This window comes from Ovis canadensis, chromosome X (genome assembly GCF_042477335.2).
Source record: "Ovis canadensis isolate MfBH-ARS-UI-01 breed Bighorn chromosome X, ARS-UI_OviCan_v2, whole genome shotgun sequence".
NCBI lineage: Eukaryota > Metazoa > Chordata > Mammalia > Artiodactyla > Bovidae > Ovis > Ovis canadensis.
The window spans coordinates 48,417,256-48,439,956 of NC_091727.1; the positions used below are offsets into that span (position 1 = coordinate 48,417,256).

At 39.7% G+C, this 22,701-nt stretch overlaps 1 protein-coding gene across 3 annotated transcripts in view; it reads right to left on the minus strand.

Annotated features, from left to right (window-relative positions):
- Positions 1-22,701, minus strand: part of ZC4H2 (zinc finger C4H2-type containing) — a 77,351-nt gene that overhangs the window by 26,018 nt on the left and 28,632 nt on the right. For 2 of the 3 annotated variants that reach the window (XM_070291549.1, XM_070291551.1), the window contains exon 2: positions 7-178. In XM_070291549.1, the coding sequence (XP_070147650.1) occupies positions 7-178 (172 nt within the window). Of the gene's footprint in view, positions 1-6; positions 179-4,641; positions 4,749-22,701 lie in introns of all 3 variants that reach the window. The other variant, XM_070291550.1, reaches the window with a different exon arrangement.

Below are 22,701 nucleotides of genomic sequence, written 5' to 3' on the forward strand. Positions count from 1 at the left end.
ACATACCACATTGATATCAGCGTGGATGAGTCGGAGTTCCTCCACATGGGCCATCTTCTCCTGTAGCAGGAGGTCCATCTCCTGCTTGTATTCCTTCAGGTGCCTCTCCTCTGATTCAAGGGCCTCAAACTCAGCCTTCAAACGGGTTTTGATCTTTTCCATCTGCAGGGTCTTGTTCCTGCAGTCCCCCAAATGGAGGAAACAGATCAGCAGGAGGAGGAAGGAAAGGGGGAATGGAGTACAAAGTTAGGCCCTGAGCCAGGGCTATCTTGTTCAGTCATTTTTCTAAGTTTCCTTCTCTTTAGGCAGAAGCAACCTGAAGATATGCCCACAAAGGGAGGGGATTCTTCTAACATAAAAGCTCAGTGAGTCTCAAATGTGGGTAACTGAGTTCCTTGATGGAACATTTGCAATTGTGGGTCAGGTTTTAGCTGTTAGATTGATTCAAGGGAGAGTACCACTAGCATTTAGTGGACATGAGACAGAAATGCTAAACAGTCCCAATGAACAGTAAAGTCTCATAACGCATATCCAGAAAAAAAAAAAAAAACCCTCTAGGTAAGCACTACCCAATACATTTTCTACAATGGAGGAAATCTTCTCTACCTATGCTTTATAATATAGTAGACACCAGGCACATGTAGCTTTGTTATTGTTCAGTCCCTCGGCCATGTCTGACACCTTATGACCCCAAGGATTGCAGGATGCCAGGTTTCCATCTTCTTCACTATTTCCTGGAGATTGCTCAAACTCATGTCTATTGAATCAGTGATGCCATCCAACCATCTCATCCTCTCTTGTCCCCTTCTCCTCCTGTCTTCAATCTTTACCAGCATCAGGGTCTTTTCCAAAGAGCAAAATTGCATTAGGTGGCCACAGTATTGGAGCTTCAGCTTCACCATCAGTCCTTGCAATGAATATTCAAGGTTGATTTCCTTTAGGATTGACTGGTTTAATCTCCTTAAGGAATGCTCAAGAGTCTTCTCCAACACCACAGTTCAAAAGCATCAATTCTTCAGTGCTCAGCCTTCTTTATATTCCAAATCTCTCATCCATACATGACTACTGGAAAACCATAGCTTTGACTATATGGATATTTGTTGGCAAAGTAATGTCTCTACTTTTTAATATGACTAGGTTTGTCATAGCTTTCCTTCTAAAAGGCAAGTGTCATTTAATTTCATGGCTCCAGTCACCATCCACAGTGATTTTGGAGCCCAAGTAAATGAAACCTGCCACTGCTTCCACTTCTCTCCCTTCTATATGCTATAAAGTGGCAGATGCCATGATCTTAGTTTTATGAATGTTGGGTTTTTAGCCAGCATTTTCATTTTCCTCTTTCACTTTCAGCAAGAGGCTCTTTAGTTCTTCTTTGCTTTCTGCCATTAGGGTGGTGTCATCTGCACATCTGAGGTTATTGGCATTTCTCCTGGAAATCTTGACTCCAGCTTGAGCTTCATTCAGTCTGGCATCTCCCATGACATACTCTGCATGTGAGTTAAATAAGCAGGGTGACAACATACAGCCTTGACCTACTCCTTTCCCAATCTGGAACCAGTCCATTGTTCCATGTCCAGTTCTAACTGTTGTCTCTTCTCACACAGGTTTCTCAGGAGGCAGGTAAGGTGGCCTAGTATTCCCATCCTTTTAAGGATTTTCCAGTTTCTTGTGATCTACATGGTCAAAGATTTTAGCATAGTCAATGAAGCAAATGTAGATGTTATTTTCTGGAATTACCCTGCTTTTTCTATGGCCCATCAGATGTTGGTAAGTTGATCTCTGGTTCCTCTGCCTTTTCTAAATTCAGCTTATACATCTGGAAGTTCTTTGTTGATGTACTGTTGAAACCTGGCTTGAAGGATTTTGAACATTGCCTTGCTAGCATGTGAAATGAGCGCAATTGTGCATTCGTTTGAACATTCTTTGGGATTGCCTTTCTTTGGGATTGGAATGAAAACTGACCTTTTCCAGTCCTGTGGCCACTGCTGAGTTTTGCAAATTTGCTGGCATACTGAGTGCAGCACTTTCTCAGCATCATCTTTTAGGATTTGAAATAGCTCAGCTGGAATTCCATAACTTCCACTTACTTTTTCTGTAGTAATGCTTCCTCAGGCCCACTGGACTTCGCACTCCAAGTTGTCTGGCTCTAGGTAAGTGATCACACCATCATAGTTATCTGGGTCATTAAGATATTTTCTGTATCATTTGCCTGTGTATTCTTGCCATGTCTTCTTAATGTCTTCTGTTTCATGTAGTTACTGAGCATTCTAAATATGGCTAATGCAAGTGACAAATTGAATTTTGAATTTTGTTTAATTTTAAAATTAAGTTTTAACAGTCACATGGGAATAATGGCTCTCATATTGGAGCACAAAACTCTATAGGGTCTCCTCATCAGTTCCAGAAGAGGCAGGGGATGGGAAGAATTGCAGTTCATTTCTTTCCTTAGAAAAATTAAGCCCATTTCTGGTTGTTAATTCACAGATGCATACCATCGTGCTCAGTAATCCCACTTTATTCTAAGGAAATAAGTTAAGGAAGCAAAAAGTTAATTCACATGGGTATGTTTTCTGGGCTACAAGTGAAATTGGACTGTTTGGCAGATACTAAAAGGAATCATTATGAAGACTTGTGACACAGAAAATTTTGAAGATACTCAGTAAAAAGTAAAAAGGTATATACACTAAGATGCATTTTCAAAATACACATGCATGTGACTCAAAAAAAATTGGCAAGAGTACAGTTTCAAGGTTCTTTGGGACCACTGAAGCCTGCCTAAGTGAAAGAGCCTTAAAATTTTGGAAGGAAGCCACTCTAGTGCACACTATTGTCCTCCAACTTGCTCTCTACTTTCTGGTCCTCAAGTTCTGTCTAACCGTTATCTATTACTCACATTAGGTATCTCCTTTATTCTACCTCTTTAGCTGGCTTTCTCATCTTCCTCAGTTCATCCATCCCATGGTTATTCTTAATCCACACCCTGGCCTCTGACCTCAGCCTGTTTCTGTCTTCATTCTCTCTCCTTTATTAACACCGCCTGTGGCTCCTGCCTCAAAAAGTGACTCTCAATGGCACAGAACCACAGAAAGAATTATGTTAGGTGGATAGCTGATGATAGGGGATTTTTTTTCTTTCAATATTCAAAAATTTCTTTTCAAGTTATTACATTGCTTTTACCTTAGGAAAGCTTAAAAGGATGGGCATTATTATCCCAATTGTAAAAAAAGGAAATTGGGGGTTCAGGATGGTAAGTTGCCCAAGACAAGAGAGCTAGTAAATGGGATGTTGGCATTTGAACTCAGGGCTCTCTAATGCCACCCACTACTCCACATGGCCTGATGGGAATTACCAGGCTAAAGGGCATAATAAACATATTGAATGTTCTTGGGATATCTGCTCAACTACCTTACAGAGGGATGATAATGGTTTTTACTGGTCAATTAATCCACTGTTTGGAGCCTCTCACATCTAGACTTCTATTCTCTTCCTCTAGATTACTCAGGGCTCCCTAGAGTCTCAGTCCCTTTGACGGAAATCCAGGTTGGGGAATCTGTTGTGGGCCCTACAACTTTTGCAACAGTTTGAGAACTTCTTTGATACAATTGTTTTCCAGTTTGTGGGCCATCTGCTTGGTGGATCTATGATAGGGCTAAAGGCAACCTTCTTCAAGAAGAGTTATGCCACATGCAGCACCTTCTAGGTTTGCTGCAGCCAGAGCCCCTGTCCCCATGGTGGCCACTGCTGATCCATGCCTCTGCAGGAGAGACTCAATTAAAGGCAGCTTGGCCTTGGAGTACAAAATGAAGCAGGATAGAGGCTAACAGAGTTTGGACAAGAGAATGCCCTGGTCATAGCAAACTCTCTCTTCCAACAATATAAGAGACAACTCCACAAATGGACATCACCAGATGGTCAACACTCAAATTGGATTGATTACGTTCTTTGCATCCAAAGATGGAGAAACTCTGTACAGTCAGCAAAAACAAGGCTGGGTGCTGACTGTGAGTCAGATCATGAATTCCTTATTGCAAAATTCAGAATTAAATTGAAGAAAGTAGGGAAAACAACTACACCATTCAGGAATGACCTAAATCAAATCCCTTATGATTATACAGTGGAAGTGACACATAGATTCCAGGGATAAAATTTGATAGACAGAGTGCCTGAAGAACTATGGATGGAGGTTCATAACACTTTACAGAAGGCTGTGGTCAAAACCATCCCCAAGAAAGAGAAATGCAAAAAGGTTGTCTGAGAAGGCCCTACAAATTTAAAAAAAAAAAAGAGGGAGAGACAGAGAGAGAGAGAGAGAAGAGAAGCAAAAGGCAAAGGAGAAAAAGAAAGATATATCCATCTGAATGCAGAGTTCCAAAAAATAGCAAGGAGAGATAAGAAAGCCTTCCTCAGAGATCAGTGCAAAGAAATAGAGGAAAACAACAGAATGGAAAAGACTAGAGATATCTTCTAGAAAATTAGAGATACCAAGGGAACATTTTATGCAAAGATGGGCATAATAAAGGACAGAAATGGTATGGCCCTAACAGAAGCAGAAGAAATTAAGAAAAGGTGGCAAGAGCACAGAGAAAACTATACAAAACATATTTTAATGACCCAGATAACCACGATGGTGTGATCACTTACCTAGAGCCAGATTCCTGGAGTGTGGGCCTTAGGAAGCATCACTATGAACGAAGGCAGTGGAGGTGACGGAATTCCAGCTGAGCTATTTCAAATCCTAAAAGAGGATGCTGAGAAAGTGCTACACTCAATATGCCAGCAAATTTGGAAAACTCAGCAGTTTCCACGGGACTGGAAAAGGTCAGTTTTCATTCCAACCCCAGAGAAAGGCAATGCCAAAGAATGTTCAGACTACCGCACAATTGCAATCATTTCACGTACTAGCAAAGTAATGCTCAAAATTCTCCAAGCAAGGCTTCAACAGTACGTGAACCGAGTATTTCCAGATGTACAAGCCAGATTTATAAATGGCAGAGGAACCAGAGATCAAATAGCCAATATCCATTGGATCATAGAAAATGCAAAAGAATTCTGGAGAAAAACAATTTACTTTTGCTGCATTGACTACGCTAAAGCCTTTGGCTATGTGGATCACAACAAACTGAAATATTCTTTAAGAGATGGAAATACCAGACCACCTTTCTTGCCTCCTGAGAAACCTGTATGCAGGTCAAGAAGCAACAGTTAGAGCCAGATATGCAGCAATGGACTGCTTCCAAATTGGGAAAGGAGTACGTCAAGGCTGTATATTGTCACTCTGCTTATTTAAGTTATATGCAGAGTACATCATGCAAAATGCCAGACTGAGGAAGCACAAGCTGGAATCAAGATTGCTGGGAGAAATATCAATAACTTCAGATATGTAGATGACTCCATCCTTTTGTCAGAAAGCAAAGAGGAACTAAAGAGTCTCTTGATGAAAGTGAAAGAGGAGTATGAGAAAGCTGGCTTAAAATTCAACATTCAAAACATAAAGATCATGGCATCTGGTCCCAACACTTCATGGCAATAGATTGGGAAATAATGGAAACAGTGACAGACTTTATTTTCTTAGGTTCCAAAATCACTGCAGATGGTGACTGCAGCCATGAGATTAAAAGGTGCTTGACCCTTGGAAGAAAAGCTATGACAAACCTAGACTGCATATTAAAATGCAGAGACATTACTTTGTCAACAAAGGTCTGTCTAGTCAAAGCTATAGTTTTTTCTAGTAGTCACGTATGAATGCGAGAGTTGGTCCATAAAAAAAGCTGAATGCCAAAGAATCGATGCTTTTGAATTGTAATATTGGAGAAGACTCTTGAGAGTCCCTTGGGCTTCAAGGAGATCAAACCAGTCAATCCTAAAGGAAATCAATCTTAAATGTTCATTGGAAGAACAGAAGCTGAAGCTACCAATTTTTGGCCACCTGATACAAAGAATTGACTCATGGAAAAGCCCCTGATGCTGGGAAAGATTGAAGGCAGGAGGAAAAGGGGACCACAGAAGATGAGATGGTTGGATGTCATCACCGACTCGAGAAACATGTTTGAGCAAACTCCAGGAGCTGGTGATGGACAGGGAAGCCTGGCGTGCTGTAGTCCATTGGGTCGCAAAGTGTCGGACATGACTGAGCGACTGAACTGAACTGAGATGATATATAGAGCAGTCTATATTTCACTTATCCCTACCTCAGTTTACAAAAGGGATAACTGAGATTCAGAGTGATACAGTGCCTCACTCTGATTCATACAGCCGGTCTGTGGCAGTGCTGGGCCTAGAACCCATTTGTGCAGAACCATATTATGAAAGGAACATTGGCTTTAGATTCAGATAGAGAATAATTCCTAATTCTGCCTCTGACTAGCTATTTGCCCTTAGACAAAATGAATAACAACTATATCTATAGTTTAATTGTATACATTGTGCACTGATTCTGTACCAATTATAGAGGGCTTAATGATACATTCATTCGACAAATACTTATGCAACGTCTATCACATGCCAGCCACTGTACTAGCTGCTAGAGATAGAGCAGAGAACAGGACAGTCTGTGGAGAAGAAGCTTCCTCTAATGAGGAAAATAGACCCTGAACACGTGTAAAACAAAGTGATGAATAATATGGATGAGATGCAGATTGGAATGGAAGGACACACCAAAGGGTTCCAACAAATCCTGAGGGGCACCGTAGTCAACGCGGCAGTCAGGGGAAGCTCCCTTGAGAACTTGAGAATGTGACATCTAAGCTAAGACCTGGAGAATATGTAGCAGGTAGCTGGTGGGTAGCAGACAGACACTGAGTAGAGCATTTCAGGCAGAGAGAATACTATTAGCAATGGCCCTGGAACTGAAAAGGATATGACACATTAGAGGAACTGAAAAAAGGTCAGTGTGTCTGGGACATCTACTGCAAGAGGTGTGTGTATAGGGGAAGAAGGTGTCTGAGATGAAAGTAGGGAAGTTGCCAGAATACAGCCTGGAGACTGAGATAAGGAGTCAGTACATTTATCTTCCGGAGAAGGGGCAATTGTTATAGAACTTTAAGCAGCAGGAGAGTGACATAATCTGATTATCTCATTTCACTTCTCTTAACCCTGGTCTCCTCATAGGTAAAACAGGAATAATAATAGCACTTATGTTCCACAGGTTGCATGGTAAGGGTTAAATGAGCTAAGACAGGAAAAGTCCCCAAGCAGAGTATATGGCACATGGTGGGCACTCAACAAATAGTACCTCTCCCTGCCCACACTGCCCATCTCTTCTGTTATGGCTGTCTCCTTTACTATAGTGGTTTAAACTTTGTTATAAAGAGCCTACAGTGGGTACAATGTATTCATAATGTATTTGTATGCATGTGTGCACATGTACTAGCATGAGCAGCAAGGTTTAATACCACTTACTCCCTGGTGGCTCAGACGGTAAAGTGTCTGCCTACAATCCGGGAGACCTGGGTTCGATTCCTGGGTCGGGGCGATCCCCTGGAGAAGAAAATGGCAACCCACTCCAGTACTCTTGCCTGGAGAATCCCATGGATGGAGGAGCCTGGTGGGCTATAGTCCATGGAGTCGCAAAGAGTCTGACACGACTGAGCGGACTTCACTTCACTAAGATTATAATAATCATTAGCATAAGAATAATGGCATTTTATAGCGCTGGTTCAAGCCTTCCTAATTTGTAATCTATTCAGTTAAGATACTAGCAATTAGTACTAAAATCAGGGGTGAGAAATCAGGGGTGAGAGGTCTCTCTCATTGACACTTTGTATAAATCAACAGTATACATTTCCCTGCTTGGGTGAGTGCCTTTTATCTAATCCTCCCTCCCCCATCCATGTCTTCCATACATGTCCAATATTGCTTATAGACAACCCCAAATTGTTGGGCAGAATACACTGCAATACCAGATTAAATAAAAATAAACCAAAGGTTTTCACCTGGTGGGGTCACAGTTAAAGTCCTGCCTGGATTTGGAAAATCAAAGGCGCAAAGGCTTCCTCAAAGCACCATGGTATTTTCTCTCCTTGGGGAAGAGGACTGTCACCAGCAAAATGGCAACTTTATCCTCTTTTTATCCTTTGGGTATGAGGCCCAGGGAAGCCATAGTCCAAGGTATTTGGAGCCTTTTTCTATTGTCCACTGTGGCAAGAAATGCCAAGGACTGCAGACACCAACTAAGGAGCAGAAGGGCTGACTCCCTGTTATGAGAGGGAAGCAGAGTTATTTACTGCTATTTCTAAAGTCATTTTCTTGGGGTTGGGGGGCGGGGAGCCTGGCCCATCCTTTAGTGGAGGGACAGCTGTATTATTACAGCCTTTGATGGTACTACAGTTACCCCTTAGCAGTGCTCTATCCTGCTTATGGAAATGCAATGGCTTCAGCACCATTTTTTGTAAAGACTGTCCTTCCTTTGTTGGATTACTTTTTCACCTGTCAAAAATCACTTGGCTATACTTCTATGGGTCAATTTCTGGCTTCTCAATTTTGTTCCAATTATCTATATGTCTGTCCCTTTGCTGATATCACCCAGTTTTAATCATTGTAGCTATGTAATACGTTTTGAAATCAGGAAGTGTGATTTCTACCACTTTATTTTTATATCTCAAGATTCTTTTGGCTATTCTAGTTCTTTTGCCTTGCCATATAAATTTTAGAATAATTTTGTCTATATCTACCAAAAATCTTTCTAGGATTTTGATGGGAATTTTGTTAAATTTGTATATTGATTTGGGAGGATTGGTGTCTTTATTATATTAACTCATCTTCTAAACCTTGGATACAGTGTCCTTCTATTCAGATCTCCTTTGATTTCTTTTATTAGCATTTTATAGTTTTCAGCAAAAAGTGCTATACATTTTTTTTTGTTAAATCTTAGTCACACTTAGGAATTTCATGCTTAATTCTGCAATCTTGTTGACTCACTTATTTGACATAGGAGTTTGTTTGTTTTGTTTTTGACTTATCAGGATTTCCTACATGACAAATCATGTTATCTGAAAACAAGAACAGTTTTACTTCTCTTTTCATCTTGTATGTCTTTTATTTACTTTCTTGTCTAACCTCTAGAGCTATATTGACTAGCAGTGCTGAGAGTGGACATCCTTGCTTTGCTCATGATCTAAGTGGGACAGCATTCATTTTTTTAGAAGTGTAATATTAGCTAGCCAAAGGCTATTCACAGATGTATTTTATCAAGTTGAGAAAGTACTCCCACCTCTGCTCATATTTTTTTAAGAGATTTCATCATAAATATGTGCTGAATTTTGTCAAGTGTTTTATCTGTATTTCTGGACATAATCATGATATTTTTCTTCCTTAGCCTTTTAATATGATATGTAGCATTGATTGATTTTTGAATAACAAACTAGCCTTGCATCTCTAGAATAAATCTCTTTTGGTCATGTGGTCAATTCTTTTTATATATAGTTGAATTCTGTTTGTTAATACTTTGATGATGATTTTTACATCTATAACCATGAAAGATTTTAGTTTGTAATTTCTTTGTACTCTCTTTACCTGTTTGTAATTTCTTTGTACTCTCTTTACCTGAAATTGGTATCAGGACATTAAAACATAAAATTAAGATGTAAAAGACATAAAATTAAGACATAAAATAAATAGAAAAGTGTTCTTTCCAATTCTGCTTTCTGGAGAGACTGTTAAGAGTTGAGGTTAATTCTGTTTAACCATTTGGTAGAATTCTCCAGTGAAAGCAAATGGGCATGGAAGTTCTCGTTTGGGGAGTTTTAAAATTAAATTTAAAAAAATTTAATTTTCTTAATAGTTTCAGGGTTATTCAAGTTATCTATTCTATACTGGATGAGTTGTGGTAGTGTTTTTTTTTTTGAGAATTTGTCCATTTCATGTAACTTGTTTAATTTACACAACTAGAGTTGTTCAGAGTATTCCCTTGTTACTCTTTTGAAGTCTGTGGGTTTAATAGTGATAGCTTCTGTTTCATTCCTGATGTTCATAATTTGTGCCTTCTCTCTTTTCTGTTTGTTAGTTTTGCTAGAGGTTTTTCAATTTTACATATTTTTCAAATGATCAGCTTTCTGTTTAATTGATTTCCCTATTGTTTTCTTCCTGTTTTGAATCGTTGATATCTGTTCTTATTTGTATTATTTCCTATATTCTGTCTGCCATATGTTTGTTTTGCTCTTCTTTTCTAGTTACTTGAGGCAGGAGTTAAGATTGTTAATTAGAAGTATTTCCTCTGTTCTAATTCAGAGAAGGTGATGGGACCCCACTCCAGTATTCTTGCCTGGAAAATCCCATGGATGGAGGAGCCTGGTGGGCTGCAGTCCATGGGGTCATGAAGAGTCAGACACGACTGAGCAACTTCACATTCACTTTCGCTTTTCACTTTCATGCACTGGAGAAGGAAATGGCAACCCACTCCAGTGTTCTTGCCTGGAGAATCCCAGGGATGGGGGAGCCTGGAGGGGTGCCATCTATGGGGTCTCATAGAGTCGGACACAACTGAAGCGACTTAAGCAGCAAGCAGCAATGTAAGTATTTGGAGCTCAAATTTCCCTCTCACCACTGCTTTTGTGGGATCCCACACATTTTGATATGTTTCATTTTCATTTTCACTCAGTTCCATGTATTTTTAGTTCCCTTGAGACTTCGTCTTTACAACATGCATTATTTTAGAAGTGTTTTTATATAATTCAAATATTTATAGATTTCCTTGGTACTTTTTTTCTGATTTCTATTTTGAATTTATTAATGTCAGAGAAAACACTCTGTATTTCCATTCTTTAAATTTGTTATTATTTTTTTTTATATCCCAGAATATCATCTATCTGTATTGGTATATGTTCCATGAACACTTGAAAAGTATGCATATCCTGTTGTTGAGTGGAGTGTTCTATAAACGTTAATTAGATTCTGTCATTGATGATGTTGTAAGAGCTCTATACCCTTGCTGATTTTCTGTCTAGTTCTGTCAAGTGAGAGACGTATGTTAAAGGCTTCAGCTATAACTGTGGCTTTGTCTCTCTCCTCGTTTGGTTCTAACAGATTTGTCTCACACATTTTACAGTTCTATTGATTGTGTATACCCATTTAGGACTGCTAGGTCTTCCTGGCAGATAGACACTTTTGTCATTATCTAATGTACCTCTTCACATGCTAGCAAAGTAATGTGCAAAATTCTCCAAGTGAGGCTTCAACAGTACATGAACCAAGAACTTCCAGATGTTCAAGCTGGATTTAGAAAAGGCAGAGGAACCAAGACCAAATTGCCAACATCCATTGGATCATAGAAAGCAAGAGAATTCCAGAAAAAGTATCTACTTTTGCTTCATTGACTATACTAAAGCCTTTGACTGTGTGAATCACAACAAACTGTGGAAAATTGTTCAAGCAATGGGAATACCAGAACATCTTACTTGCCTCCTGAGAAAACCGTAGGCAGGAGAAGGAGCAACAGTTAGAACCAGATATGGAACAGTGGAGTGCTTCCAGATTAGGAGAGGAGTATGTCAAGGCTGTATATTGTCACCCCACTTATTTAACTTATATCCAGAGTACATCAAGTGAAATGCTGGGTTGGATGAAACATCAGCTGGAATTGAGATTGCTGGGAGAAATATCAATAACTTCAGATATGCAGATGACACCCCCTTATGGCAGAAAGAGAAGAGGAACTAAAGATCTCTGGATGAAGGTGAAAAAGGAAAGTGAAAAAGCTGGCTTAAAACTCAACATAAGATCGGGCCCCTCCTGAGTTCTTCCGGTCTGGCAGCACTTCGTCTGCACCTTATCAGGACCTTCTGTTGAGAGACAGCTTGTGCAGACGGTTACTATTGTGCCTGATTGGGTTTGAACAAGACACATCTGTGAGCTCTGTGCAGGCTTGGCATCTGGCACTTAGGGACCTCTGATATACATGATATAAGAAGAGGGAATGTCAAGTTCTTATCTGCCCAGATGGCTCAAAGCTGTTAGGATGAACCTTGCAGCTAGATGAAGGTCACCTCCATCTCTTCCCTCCACCTTCTCTTCTCTACCCAACACTGTCAATCTCGGTATTCTGGGCTGTGGAGAACACTTAGGGAACTGATTACTGGTAGATCTGTCTCTCTCCTTTTGACTCCCCATCTTCTCCTCTTGGTCATCTCTTACACCTTCCTTCCTCTTCTTGTCTCTATGTAACTTTGTGAACCTCTCTGGGTGCCCCAGGCAGCGGAGAGCACATAGGGAATTGATTACTGGCTAGATTGCTCTCTCCCCTTTTGGCGCCCTCTCTTCTCCTCCTGGTCACCTCTATCTCACTCCTCCCTCTTCTCTTCTCCATGTAACACAGCGAACCTCTCTGGGTGTCCCTCATTGTGGAGAATCTTTTCTCAATTAACCTAGATGCTTTATCATCGGTGTGATATGGATGGAGAAGTCTTGAGGCTACTGTAAGAATAAGACTGAAAACCAGAGGCAGGAGGCTTAAATCCAAAACTTGAGAACACCAGAAAGCTCTTGACTCCAGGGAACATTAATTAACAAGAGCTCATCCAAAAGCCTCCATACCAACACTGAAACAAAGCTCCACCCAAGAGCCAGCAAGTTCCAGAGCAAGACATACCATGCTAATTGTCCAGCAATGAAGGAACATAAACCTGAGCATTAATGCACAGGCTGCTCAAAGTCACACCAAACCCAAAGACACCTCAAAACTCACTACTGGACACTTCATTGCACTCCAGAGAGAAGACATCCATCTCCACCCACCAGAACACCAATACAAGCTTCCCTAACCAGGAAACCTTGACAAGCCACATGTCCAACCCCACCCACAGGGAGGAACCTCCACAATAAAGAGGAACCACAAACTTCCAGCATACAGAAAGCCCACCCCAAAACACATCAATCTAAATAGATGAAAAGGGACAGAAATATCCATCAGGTAAAGGAACATGGTAAATATCCACCAAACCAAACAAAATAAGAGGAGATAGGGAGTCTATCTGAAAAAGAATTTAAAATAATGATAGTAAAAATGATCCAAAATCTTGAAAACAAAATGGTGTTACAGATAAATAGTCTAGAGACAAGGATTGAGAAGATGCAAGAAATGTTTAACAAGGACTTGGAAGAAGAAAAAAAGAGTCAATCAATAATGAATATGCAATAACTGAGATAAAAAACACTCTGGAGGGAACAAACAGTAGAATAACTGAGGCAGAAGATAGGATAAGTGAGGTGGAAGATAGAATGGTGGAAATGAATGAAGCAGAGAGGAAAAAAGGAAAAGAATTAAAAGAAATGAGGACAACTTCAGAGATCTCTGGGACAGTGTCAAACGTCCCAACATTTGAATCATAGGAGTCCCAGAAGAAGAAGACAAAAAGAAAGGCCATGAAAAAATACTTGAGTTGATGATAGTGGGAAAATTGCATAAAATGGGGAAGGAAATAGCCACCCAAGTCCAAGAAACCCAGAGAATCTCAAACAGGATAAACACAAGGCAAAACACCCCAAGACACAGATTAATCAAATTAACAAATATCAAACAAATATTAAAAGCAGCAAGCGAAAGGCAACAAATAACACACCAGGGGATTCCCATTAGGATAACAGCAGATCTTTCAATAGAAACTCTTCAGGATAGAAGGGAATAGCAGGACATATTAAAAGTGATGAAAGAGAAAAACCTACAACCCAGATTACTGTACCCAGCAAGGATCTCATTCTAATATGAAGGAGAAATCAAAAGCTTTACAGACAAGCAAAAGCTGAGAGAATCCAGCACCACCAAACCAGCTCTCCAATAAATGCTAAAGGATCCTCTCTAGACAGGAAATACAGAAAAGGTGTATAAACTTGAACCCAAAATAACAAAGTAAATGGCAATGGGATCATACTTATCAATAATTACCTTAAATGTAAATGGGTTCAATGCCCCAACCAAAAGACAGACTGGCTGAATGGATACAAAAACAAGACCCCTATATATGCTGTCTACAAGAGACCCACCTCAAAATAAAGTACAGAAACAGAATGAAAGTGAAGGTTTGGGAAAAGATAATTCACACAAAAGGAGATCAAAAGGAAGCAGGAGTAGCAATACTCATATCAGATAAAATAGACTTTGAAATAAAGGCCGTGAAAAAGAGACAAAGAAGGACACTACATAATGATCAAAGGATCAATCCAAGAGGAAGATATAGCAATTATAAATATATATGCACCGAACATAGGAGCACCACAATATGTAAGGCAAATGCTAACAAGTATGAAAGGGGGAATTAACGGTAACACAGTAATAGTGGGAGATGTTAATAACCCATTCACATGTATGGATAGATCAACTAAACAGAAAATTAGCAAGGAAACACAAACTTTAAATGATACAATGGACCAGTTAGACATAATTGATATCTATAGGATATTTAACCCCAAAACAATGTATTTCACCTTTTTCTCAAGTGCAAACGGAACCTTCTCCAGGATAGACCACATCCTGGGCCATAAATCTAGCCTTGGTAAATTCAAGAAAACTGAAATAATTTCAAGCCTCTTTTCTGATCACAGGGTGGTAAGATTAGATGTCAACTACAGGGGAAAAAAAAGTAGTAAAAATACAAACATATGGAGGCTGAACAATACACCTCTGAATAACAAATCACAGAAGAAATCAAAAAAAGAAATCAAAATGTGCATAGAAATGAATGAAAATGAAAACACAACCCAAAACTTACAGGACACTGTAAAAGCAGTGCTAAGGGGAAGGATCATAGGAATACAGGCTTAACTCAAGAAACAAGAAAAAAGTCAAATAAATAACCTAACTCACAGCTCAGTCGGTAAAGAATCTGCCTGCAATGCAGGAGACCTGGGTTCGATTCTTGGGTTGGGAAGATCCCCTGGAGAAGGAAATGACAATCCACTCCAGTACTCTTGCCTGGAAAATCCCATGGACAGAGGAGCCTAGCGGGCTACAGTCCATGGGGTCGCAAGAGTCGGACACAACTTAGTGACTAAACCACCAAAACCACCACACCTAAATCAACTAGAAAAGGAAGAAATGAAGAACCTATGATACTGGATGCTTGGGGCTGGTGCACTGAGACGACCCAGAGGGATGGTACAGGAAGGGAGGAGGGAGGGGGGTTCAGGATGGGGAACACGTGTATACCTGTGGCAGATTCATGTTGATGTATGGCAAAACCAATACAATATTGTAAAGTAATTAACCTCCAATTAAAATAAATAAATTTATATTTAAAAAAAAGAACCTCAGGGTTAGTAGAAAGAAAGAAATCACAAAAATTAGGGCAGAAATAAATGCAAAAGAAATAAAAGAGACCATAGCAAAAATCAACAAAGCTAAAAGCTGGTTCTTTGAGAAGATAAGTTTCTTCCCAAGCCATTAGCCAGACTCATCAAGCAACAAAGGGAGAAGAATCAAGTCAACAAAATTAGAAATGAAAATGGAGAAATCACAACAAACACAGAAATGCAAAGGATCATAAGAGACTACGATCAGCAACTATATGCCAATAAAATGGACAACTTAGAAGAAATAGAGAAATTTTTAGAAAAGTACAACTTTCCAAAACTGAACCAGGAAGAAATAGAAAATATTATCAGACCCATCAAAAGCACAGAAATCAAAACTGTAATCAGAAATCTTCCAGCAAACAAAAGCCCAGGTCCAGACGGCTTCACAGCTGAATTCTACCAAAAATTTAGAGAAGACCTAACACCTATCCCACTCAAACTCTTCCAGAAATTTCCAGAGGAAGGTAAACTTCCAAACTCATTCTATGAAGCCACCATCACCCTAATACCAAAACCTGACAAAGATGCCACAAAAAAAGAAAACTACAGGCCAATATCACTGATATTGGTGCAAAAATAGGTGCAAAATAGGTGCAAAAATCCTTAACAAAAGTCTAGCAAACAGAATCCGACAACATATTAAAAGATCATACATCATGTCCAAATGGACTTTATCCCAGGGATGCAAGGATTCTTTAATATATGCAAATCAATCAATGTAATACACCACATTAAAAAATTGAAATATAAAAACCATTATCTCAATAGATGCAGAAAAAACCTTTAATAAATCTCAACATTCATTTTTGATAAAAAACCCTCCAGAAAGCAGGAATAAAAGGAACATACCTCAATTTAATAAAAGCTATATATGGCAAACCCACAGCAAACATTATCCTCAATAGTGAAAAACTGAAAACGTTTCCCCTAAAGTCAGGAACAAGACAAGGGTGCCCACGCTCAGCACTACTACTCAACATAGTTTTGCAAGTTTTAGCCAGAGCAATCAGAGAATAAAAAGAAATAAAAGGAATCCAGATTGGAAAACAAGAAGTAAAACTCTCACTGTTTGCAGATGACAGGATCCTCTACATAGAAAACCCTACAGACTCCACCAGAAAATTACTAGAGCTACTCAATGAATACAGTAAAGTTGTAGGATATAAAATTAACACACATAAATTCCTTGCATTTCTATATACTAACAGTGAGAAAACAGGAAGAGAAATTAAGGAAACAATTCCACGCACCATTGCAATGAAAAGTATAAAATACTCAGGAATAAATCTACCTACAGAAACAAAAGCCCTAATATAGAAAACTACAAATACTGATGAAAGAAATTAAAGAGGATGCAAATAAATGGAGAAATAGACCATGTTCATGTATTGGAATAATCAATATAGTGAAAATGAGTATACTACTCAAAGCAATCTATAGATTCAATGCAATCCCTATCAAACTACCAATGGTATTTTTCAGAGACCCAGAACAAATAATTTCACAATTTGTATGGAAATACAAAAAACCTTGAATAGCCAAAGCAATCTTGAGAAAGAAGAATGGACGTGAAGGAATCAAGCTGCCTGACTTCAGGGTATACTACAAAGGTACAGTCATCAAGACAGTTCATACTGGCACAAAGACAGAAATATAGATCAATTAAAAAAAACAAACAAACAAAAAGCCAGAAAGCCCAGAGATAAATCCACCACCTATGGACACCTTATCTTTGACAAAGGAGGCAAGAATATACAATGGAGAAAAGACAATCTCTTTAACAAGTAGTGCTGGGAAAACTGGTCAACCACTTGTAAAAGAATGAAACTAGAACACTTTCTAACACCATACACAAAAATAAACTCCAATTGGATTAAAGATCTAAATGTAAGACCAGAAACTATAAAACTCCTAGCAAACATAGGCAAAACACTCTCTGACATAAATCACAGCAGGATCCTCTATGATCCATCTCCCCAAGTAATGGAAATAAAGGCAAAAATAAACAAACGGGACCTAATTAAACTTAAAAGCTTTTGCACAATGAAGGGAACTATAAGCAAGGTGAAAAGACAGCGTTCAGAATGGGAGAAAATAATAGCAAACAAAGCAACTGACAAAGAATTAATCTCAAAAATATACAGGCATGTCATGCAGCTCAATTCCAGAAAAATAAACAACCCAATCAAAAAATGGGCCAAAGAACTAAACAAACATTTCTCCAAAGAAGATAAACAGATGGCTAACAAACACATGAAAAAAAAAAAAAAAAGCTCAACATCACTCATTATCAGAGAAATGTAAATCAAAACCACAGTGAGGTACCATTTCAGGCCAGTCAGAATGGCTGCTTTCAAAAAGTCTACAAATAATAAATGCTGGAGAGGGTGTGGAGAAAGGGAACCCTCTTACACTGTTGGTGGGAATGCAAACTAGTACAGCCACTACGGAGAACAGTGTGGAGATTCCTTAAAAAACTGGAAATAGAACTGTCATACGACACAGTAATCCCAATGCTGGGCATACACACCGAGGAAACGAGAATTGAAAGAGACACATGTACTCCAATGTTCATCGCAGCACTGTTTATAATAGCCAGGACATGGAAACAACCTAGATGTCCATCAGCAGATGAATGGATAAGAAAGCTGTGGTACATATACACAATGGAGTATTACTCAGCCGTAAAAAAGAATTCATTTGAATCAGTTCTGATGAGATGGATGAAACTGGTGCCGATTATACAGAGTGAAGTAAGCCAGAAAGAAAAACACCAATACAGTATACTAACACATATATATGGAATTTAGGAAGATGGCAATGACGACCCTGTCTGCAAGACAGGGAAAGAGACACAGATGTGTATAACGGACTTTTGGACTCAGAGGGAGAGGGAGAGGGTGGGATGATTTGGGAGAATGACATTCTAACATGTATACTATCATGTAAGAATTGAATCGCCAGTCTATGTCTGACGCAGGATGCAGCATGCTTGGGGCTGGTGCATGGGGATGACCCAGAGAGATGTTATGGGGAGGGAGGTGAGAGGGGGGTTCATGTTTGGGAACGCATGTAAGAATTAAAGATATTAAAATTTAAAAAAAAAAGAAAGAGACGTGTGTACCCTAATGTTCATTGCAGTACTGTTTACAATAGTCAGGACATCGAAGCTTTCTAGATGTCCATTGGCAGATGAATGGATAAGAAAAGCTTTGTATATAAACACAAAGGAATATTACTCAGTCATTAAAAAGAATGCATTTGAATCAGTTCTAATGAGGTGGATGAAACTGGAGCCTATTATACAGACTGAAGTAAGTCTGAAAGAAAACCATCAATACAGTATACTAACACATATAAATGGAATTCAGAAAGATGGTAACAATGACCCTATATGCGAGACAGCAAAAGAGACACAGATGCAAATAACAGTCTTTTGGACTCTGTGGGAGAAGGTGATGGTGGGATGATTTGAGAGAATAGCATTGAAACATGCATATTATCATATGTGAAACAGATCACCAGTCCAGGTTCAATGCATGAGACAGGGTGCTCAGGGCTGATGCACTAGAATGACCCTAAGGGATGGGATGGGGATGGAGGTGCTAGGGGGATTCAGGATGGGGAACACATGTATACCCATGGGTGATTCATATCAATGTATGTCAAAAATCACTATAATATTGTAAAGTCATTAGCCTCCAGTTAAAATAAATAAATTAATATTAAAAAAAAAACAAAAAAATAAAAATCTAAGATCATGGCATCTAGTCTCATTACCTCATGGCAAATAGACGGAGAAACAGTGGAAACAGTGACAGATTTTATTTTCTTGGGCTCCACAATCACCGCAGATTTTTACTGCAGTCATGAGATTAAAAGGCGCTTGTTCCTTGGAAGAAAAGCTATGACAAATTTAGACACTGTATTAAACAGCAGAGGCATTACTTTGCTGACAATGGTCCATTTTAGTCAAAGCTATGGCTTTTCCAGTAGTCATGTATGGATGTGAAAATTGGACCATAAAACAGGCTGAGCAATGAAAGATTGATGCTTTTGAACTGTGACATTGAAGAAGACTCTTGAGAGTCCCTTGAATTGCAAGGAGATCAAACCAGTCAATTGTAAATGATATCAAACCTGAGTATTCTCTGGAAGGATCGATTGTGAAGCTGAAGCCCCAACAGTTTGGCCACCTGATGCAAAGCACTGACTCATTGGAAAAAAACCTGATGCTAGGAAAAATTCAAGGCAGAGAAGAAGAGGACAACAGGATGAGACAGTTGGATGGCATCACCGACTCAATGGACGTGAGTTTGAGCAAGCTCTGGGAGAGGGTGAAGTACAGGGAAGTCTGGCATGCTGCAGTCCATGGGGTTGCAAAGAGTCAGACATGACTGAGAGACTGAATAACAACAATGTACCTCTTGTGTATACCTAGATGCTCAGATGGTAAAGAACCTGCCTGCAATGAAGGAACCTGGATTCGATCCCTGGGTTGGGAAAATGCCCTGGAGAAGGGAATGGCCAACCACTCAAGTATTCTTGCCTGGAAAAGAGGAGCCTGGTGGGCTACAGTCCATGGGGTCCCAAAAAATCAGACATGACTGAGTGATTAACACTTTTACTTTTCAATGTACCTCTCTGTACCTAGTAATTTTCTTTGCTCTGAAGTCTACTTTATCTGATATTAACATATCCATTCCTGCTTTCCTTGGATCAATGTTTGTACAGTATATCTTCTTCCACTCTTCCAAGATACCTATATCTTTATATGTGATGTGAGATCAGCATTAAAACAGGATATAGATGGGCCATATTTTTTAATCATCCTAAGTATTTGGATTGCATTATTTAGTCCATTATCTAGTGGCCTTATTAATAAGTTAGGACTTAAGTGTGTCATTTATTTTTGTTTACTGTTTTATCTCTCTCATTTTAGTCTTTGTTTGTTATTGTTTTCTTATGTTTTATTGAACATTTTATGAAATTGCATTTTATCTGTACTGTTTTTAAGTATACCTCTTTCTATAGTATTTTAGTGGTTGGTCTAGGTATTACGGGCTTCCCAGGTGACTTAGAGGTAAAGAATCTGCCGGCCAATGCAGGAGCTACAGGAGATGTGTGTTCAATCCCTGGGTCAGGAAGATCCCCTGGAGAAGGAAATGGCAATACACTCCAGTATTCTTGTCTGTAGAATCCCAAGGACAGAGGAGCCTTGTGGGGACCAGTCCATGGGGTCGCAAAAAGTCAGACATGACTTAGCAACTGAACAATAACAACATCCTTTTTGAATCAGTGGGTGTATATCTTTTGACAAATATGGAGAGTCTTCAGCCATCATTGCAAATATTTTTTAGTTTCACCCTATTTTTCCTCTGTAGACAAGGCCTTTCTACTGTCTAATTCTTCTTCCTTCCTTCCTTCTAACTTCCTACATCATTTTTACCCCAGATAGCAACTATTGAAAACTACTTAATACCTATTTGTTGTATTGCATGTGTTTTTCTAAAGCATAAATTATCATAAGGAGAGAACTGTCTGTTGATGGGTGTGGCTGTGCTCCCTCCCTCTTAGTTGTATGGCCTGAGAGTACCCAGTCCTGGAGTCTACAACTGCTATGGTAGGGCTACTTGGTGACCTCCAAAAGGGCTTACGTCAACACTCACCTCCCAGGATTGTGGCTGTTAGTGCCCTTGTCCCTGTAGCAGGACACTGCCAACCCATGACTCCACAGGAGACCCTCAAACACTCACAGGCAGGTCTTGTTTAGTCTCCTGTGGGGTCACGGCTTCTTTCCCCTGCATCCTGGTGCACACAAGGGTTTTTTGTGCCCTGTAAGAGTCTCTGTTTCCCCCAGACCTGTGGAAGTTCTGTAATCAAATATCGTTGTCCTTCAAGGTCAGATTAACTGGGAATTCCCAGTCCCTTTGCTGGATCCTCAGTTTGGGAAAGCTGATGTGGAGCCTAGAAACTTCAAAAGAGTAGGGGAACTTCTTTGGTCTTATTATTGTTCTCCAGTTTGTGGGTTTCCCACCTGGAGGGTATGGCATTTGATCTTGATTATGTAACTCCTACTGTCTCATTGTAGCTTCTCCTACAACCTCACAAACTCCAGAATGAAAACCACCATCACAGAAAGCTAACCAAAATAATCACATGGACCCTAGCCTTGTGTAACTCAGTTCAGTTCAGTTGCTCAGTCATGTCCGACTCTGTGACCCCATGAATCGCAGCAGGCCAGGCCTCCCTGTCCATCACCAACTCCCAGAGTTCACTCAGATTCGCCTTCATCGAGTCAGTGATGCCATCCAGCCATCTCATCCTCGGTCGTCCCCTTTTCTTCCTGCCCCCAATCCCTACCAGCATCAGAGTCTTTTCCAGTGAGTCAACTCTTTTCATGAGGCGGCCAAAGTACTGGAGTTTCAGCTTTAGCATCATTCCTTCCAAAGAAATCCCAGGGCTGATCTCCTTCAGAATGGACTGGTTGGATCTGCTTGCAGTCCAAGGGACTCTCAAGAGTCTTCTCCAACACCACAGTTCAAAAGCATCAATTCTTTGGTGCTCAGCTTTCTTCACAGTCCAACTCTCATATCCATACATGACCACTGGAAAAAAGCATAGCCTTGACTAGATGGACCTTTGTTGGCAAAGTAATGTCTCTGCTTTTGAATATGCTGTCTAGGTTGGTCATAACTTTTCTTCCAAGGAGTAAGCGTCTTTTAATTTCATGGCTGTAGTCACCATCTGCAGTGATTTTGGAGCCCAAAAAAATAAAATCTGACACTGTTTCCACTGTTTCCCCATCTATTTCCCATGAAGTGATGGGACCGGATGCCATGATCTTCATTTTTTGAATGTTGAGCTTTAAGCCAACTTTTTCACTCTCCTCTTTCACTTTCATCAAGAGGCTTTTTAGTTTCTCTTCACTTTCTGCCATAAGGGTGGTGTCATCTGCATATCTGAGGTTATTGATATTTCGCCCAGCAATCTTGATTCCAGCTTGTGTTTTGAAGCTATAAGCCATGCCATGCTGGGCCATGTAAGACAGACAGGTCATGATGGAGAGTTCTGATAAAACATGGTCCATTGGAGAAGGGAATGGCAAACCACTTCAGTATTCTTGCCTCAGGAACCCAATGAACAGTATGAAAAGGCAAAAAGATATGACACCAGAAGAAAAGCCCTCAAGGTCAGTAGGTGTCCAGTATGCTACTAGGAGAGAAAGGAGAAGAGGCTGGGCCAACGTGGAAACAATGCTCAGCTGTGGATGTGTCTGGTGGTAAAAGTGAAGTCTAATTCTGTAAAGAACAATTTTGCATAGGAATCTGGAATGTTAGGTCCACGAATCAAGGTAAATTATATGTGGTCAAGCAGGAGATGGCAAGAATGAACATCGATATCTTAGGAATCAGTGAACTA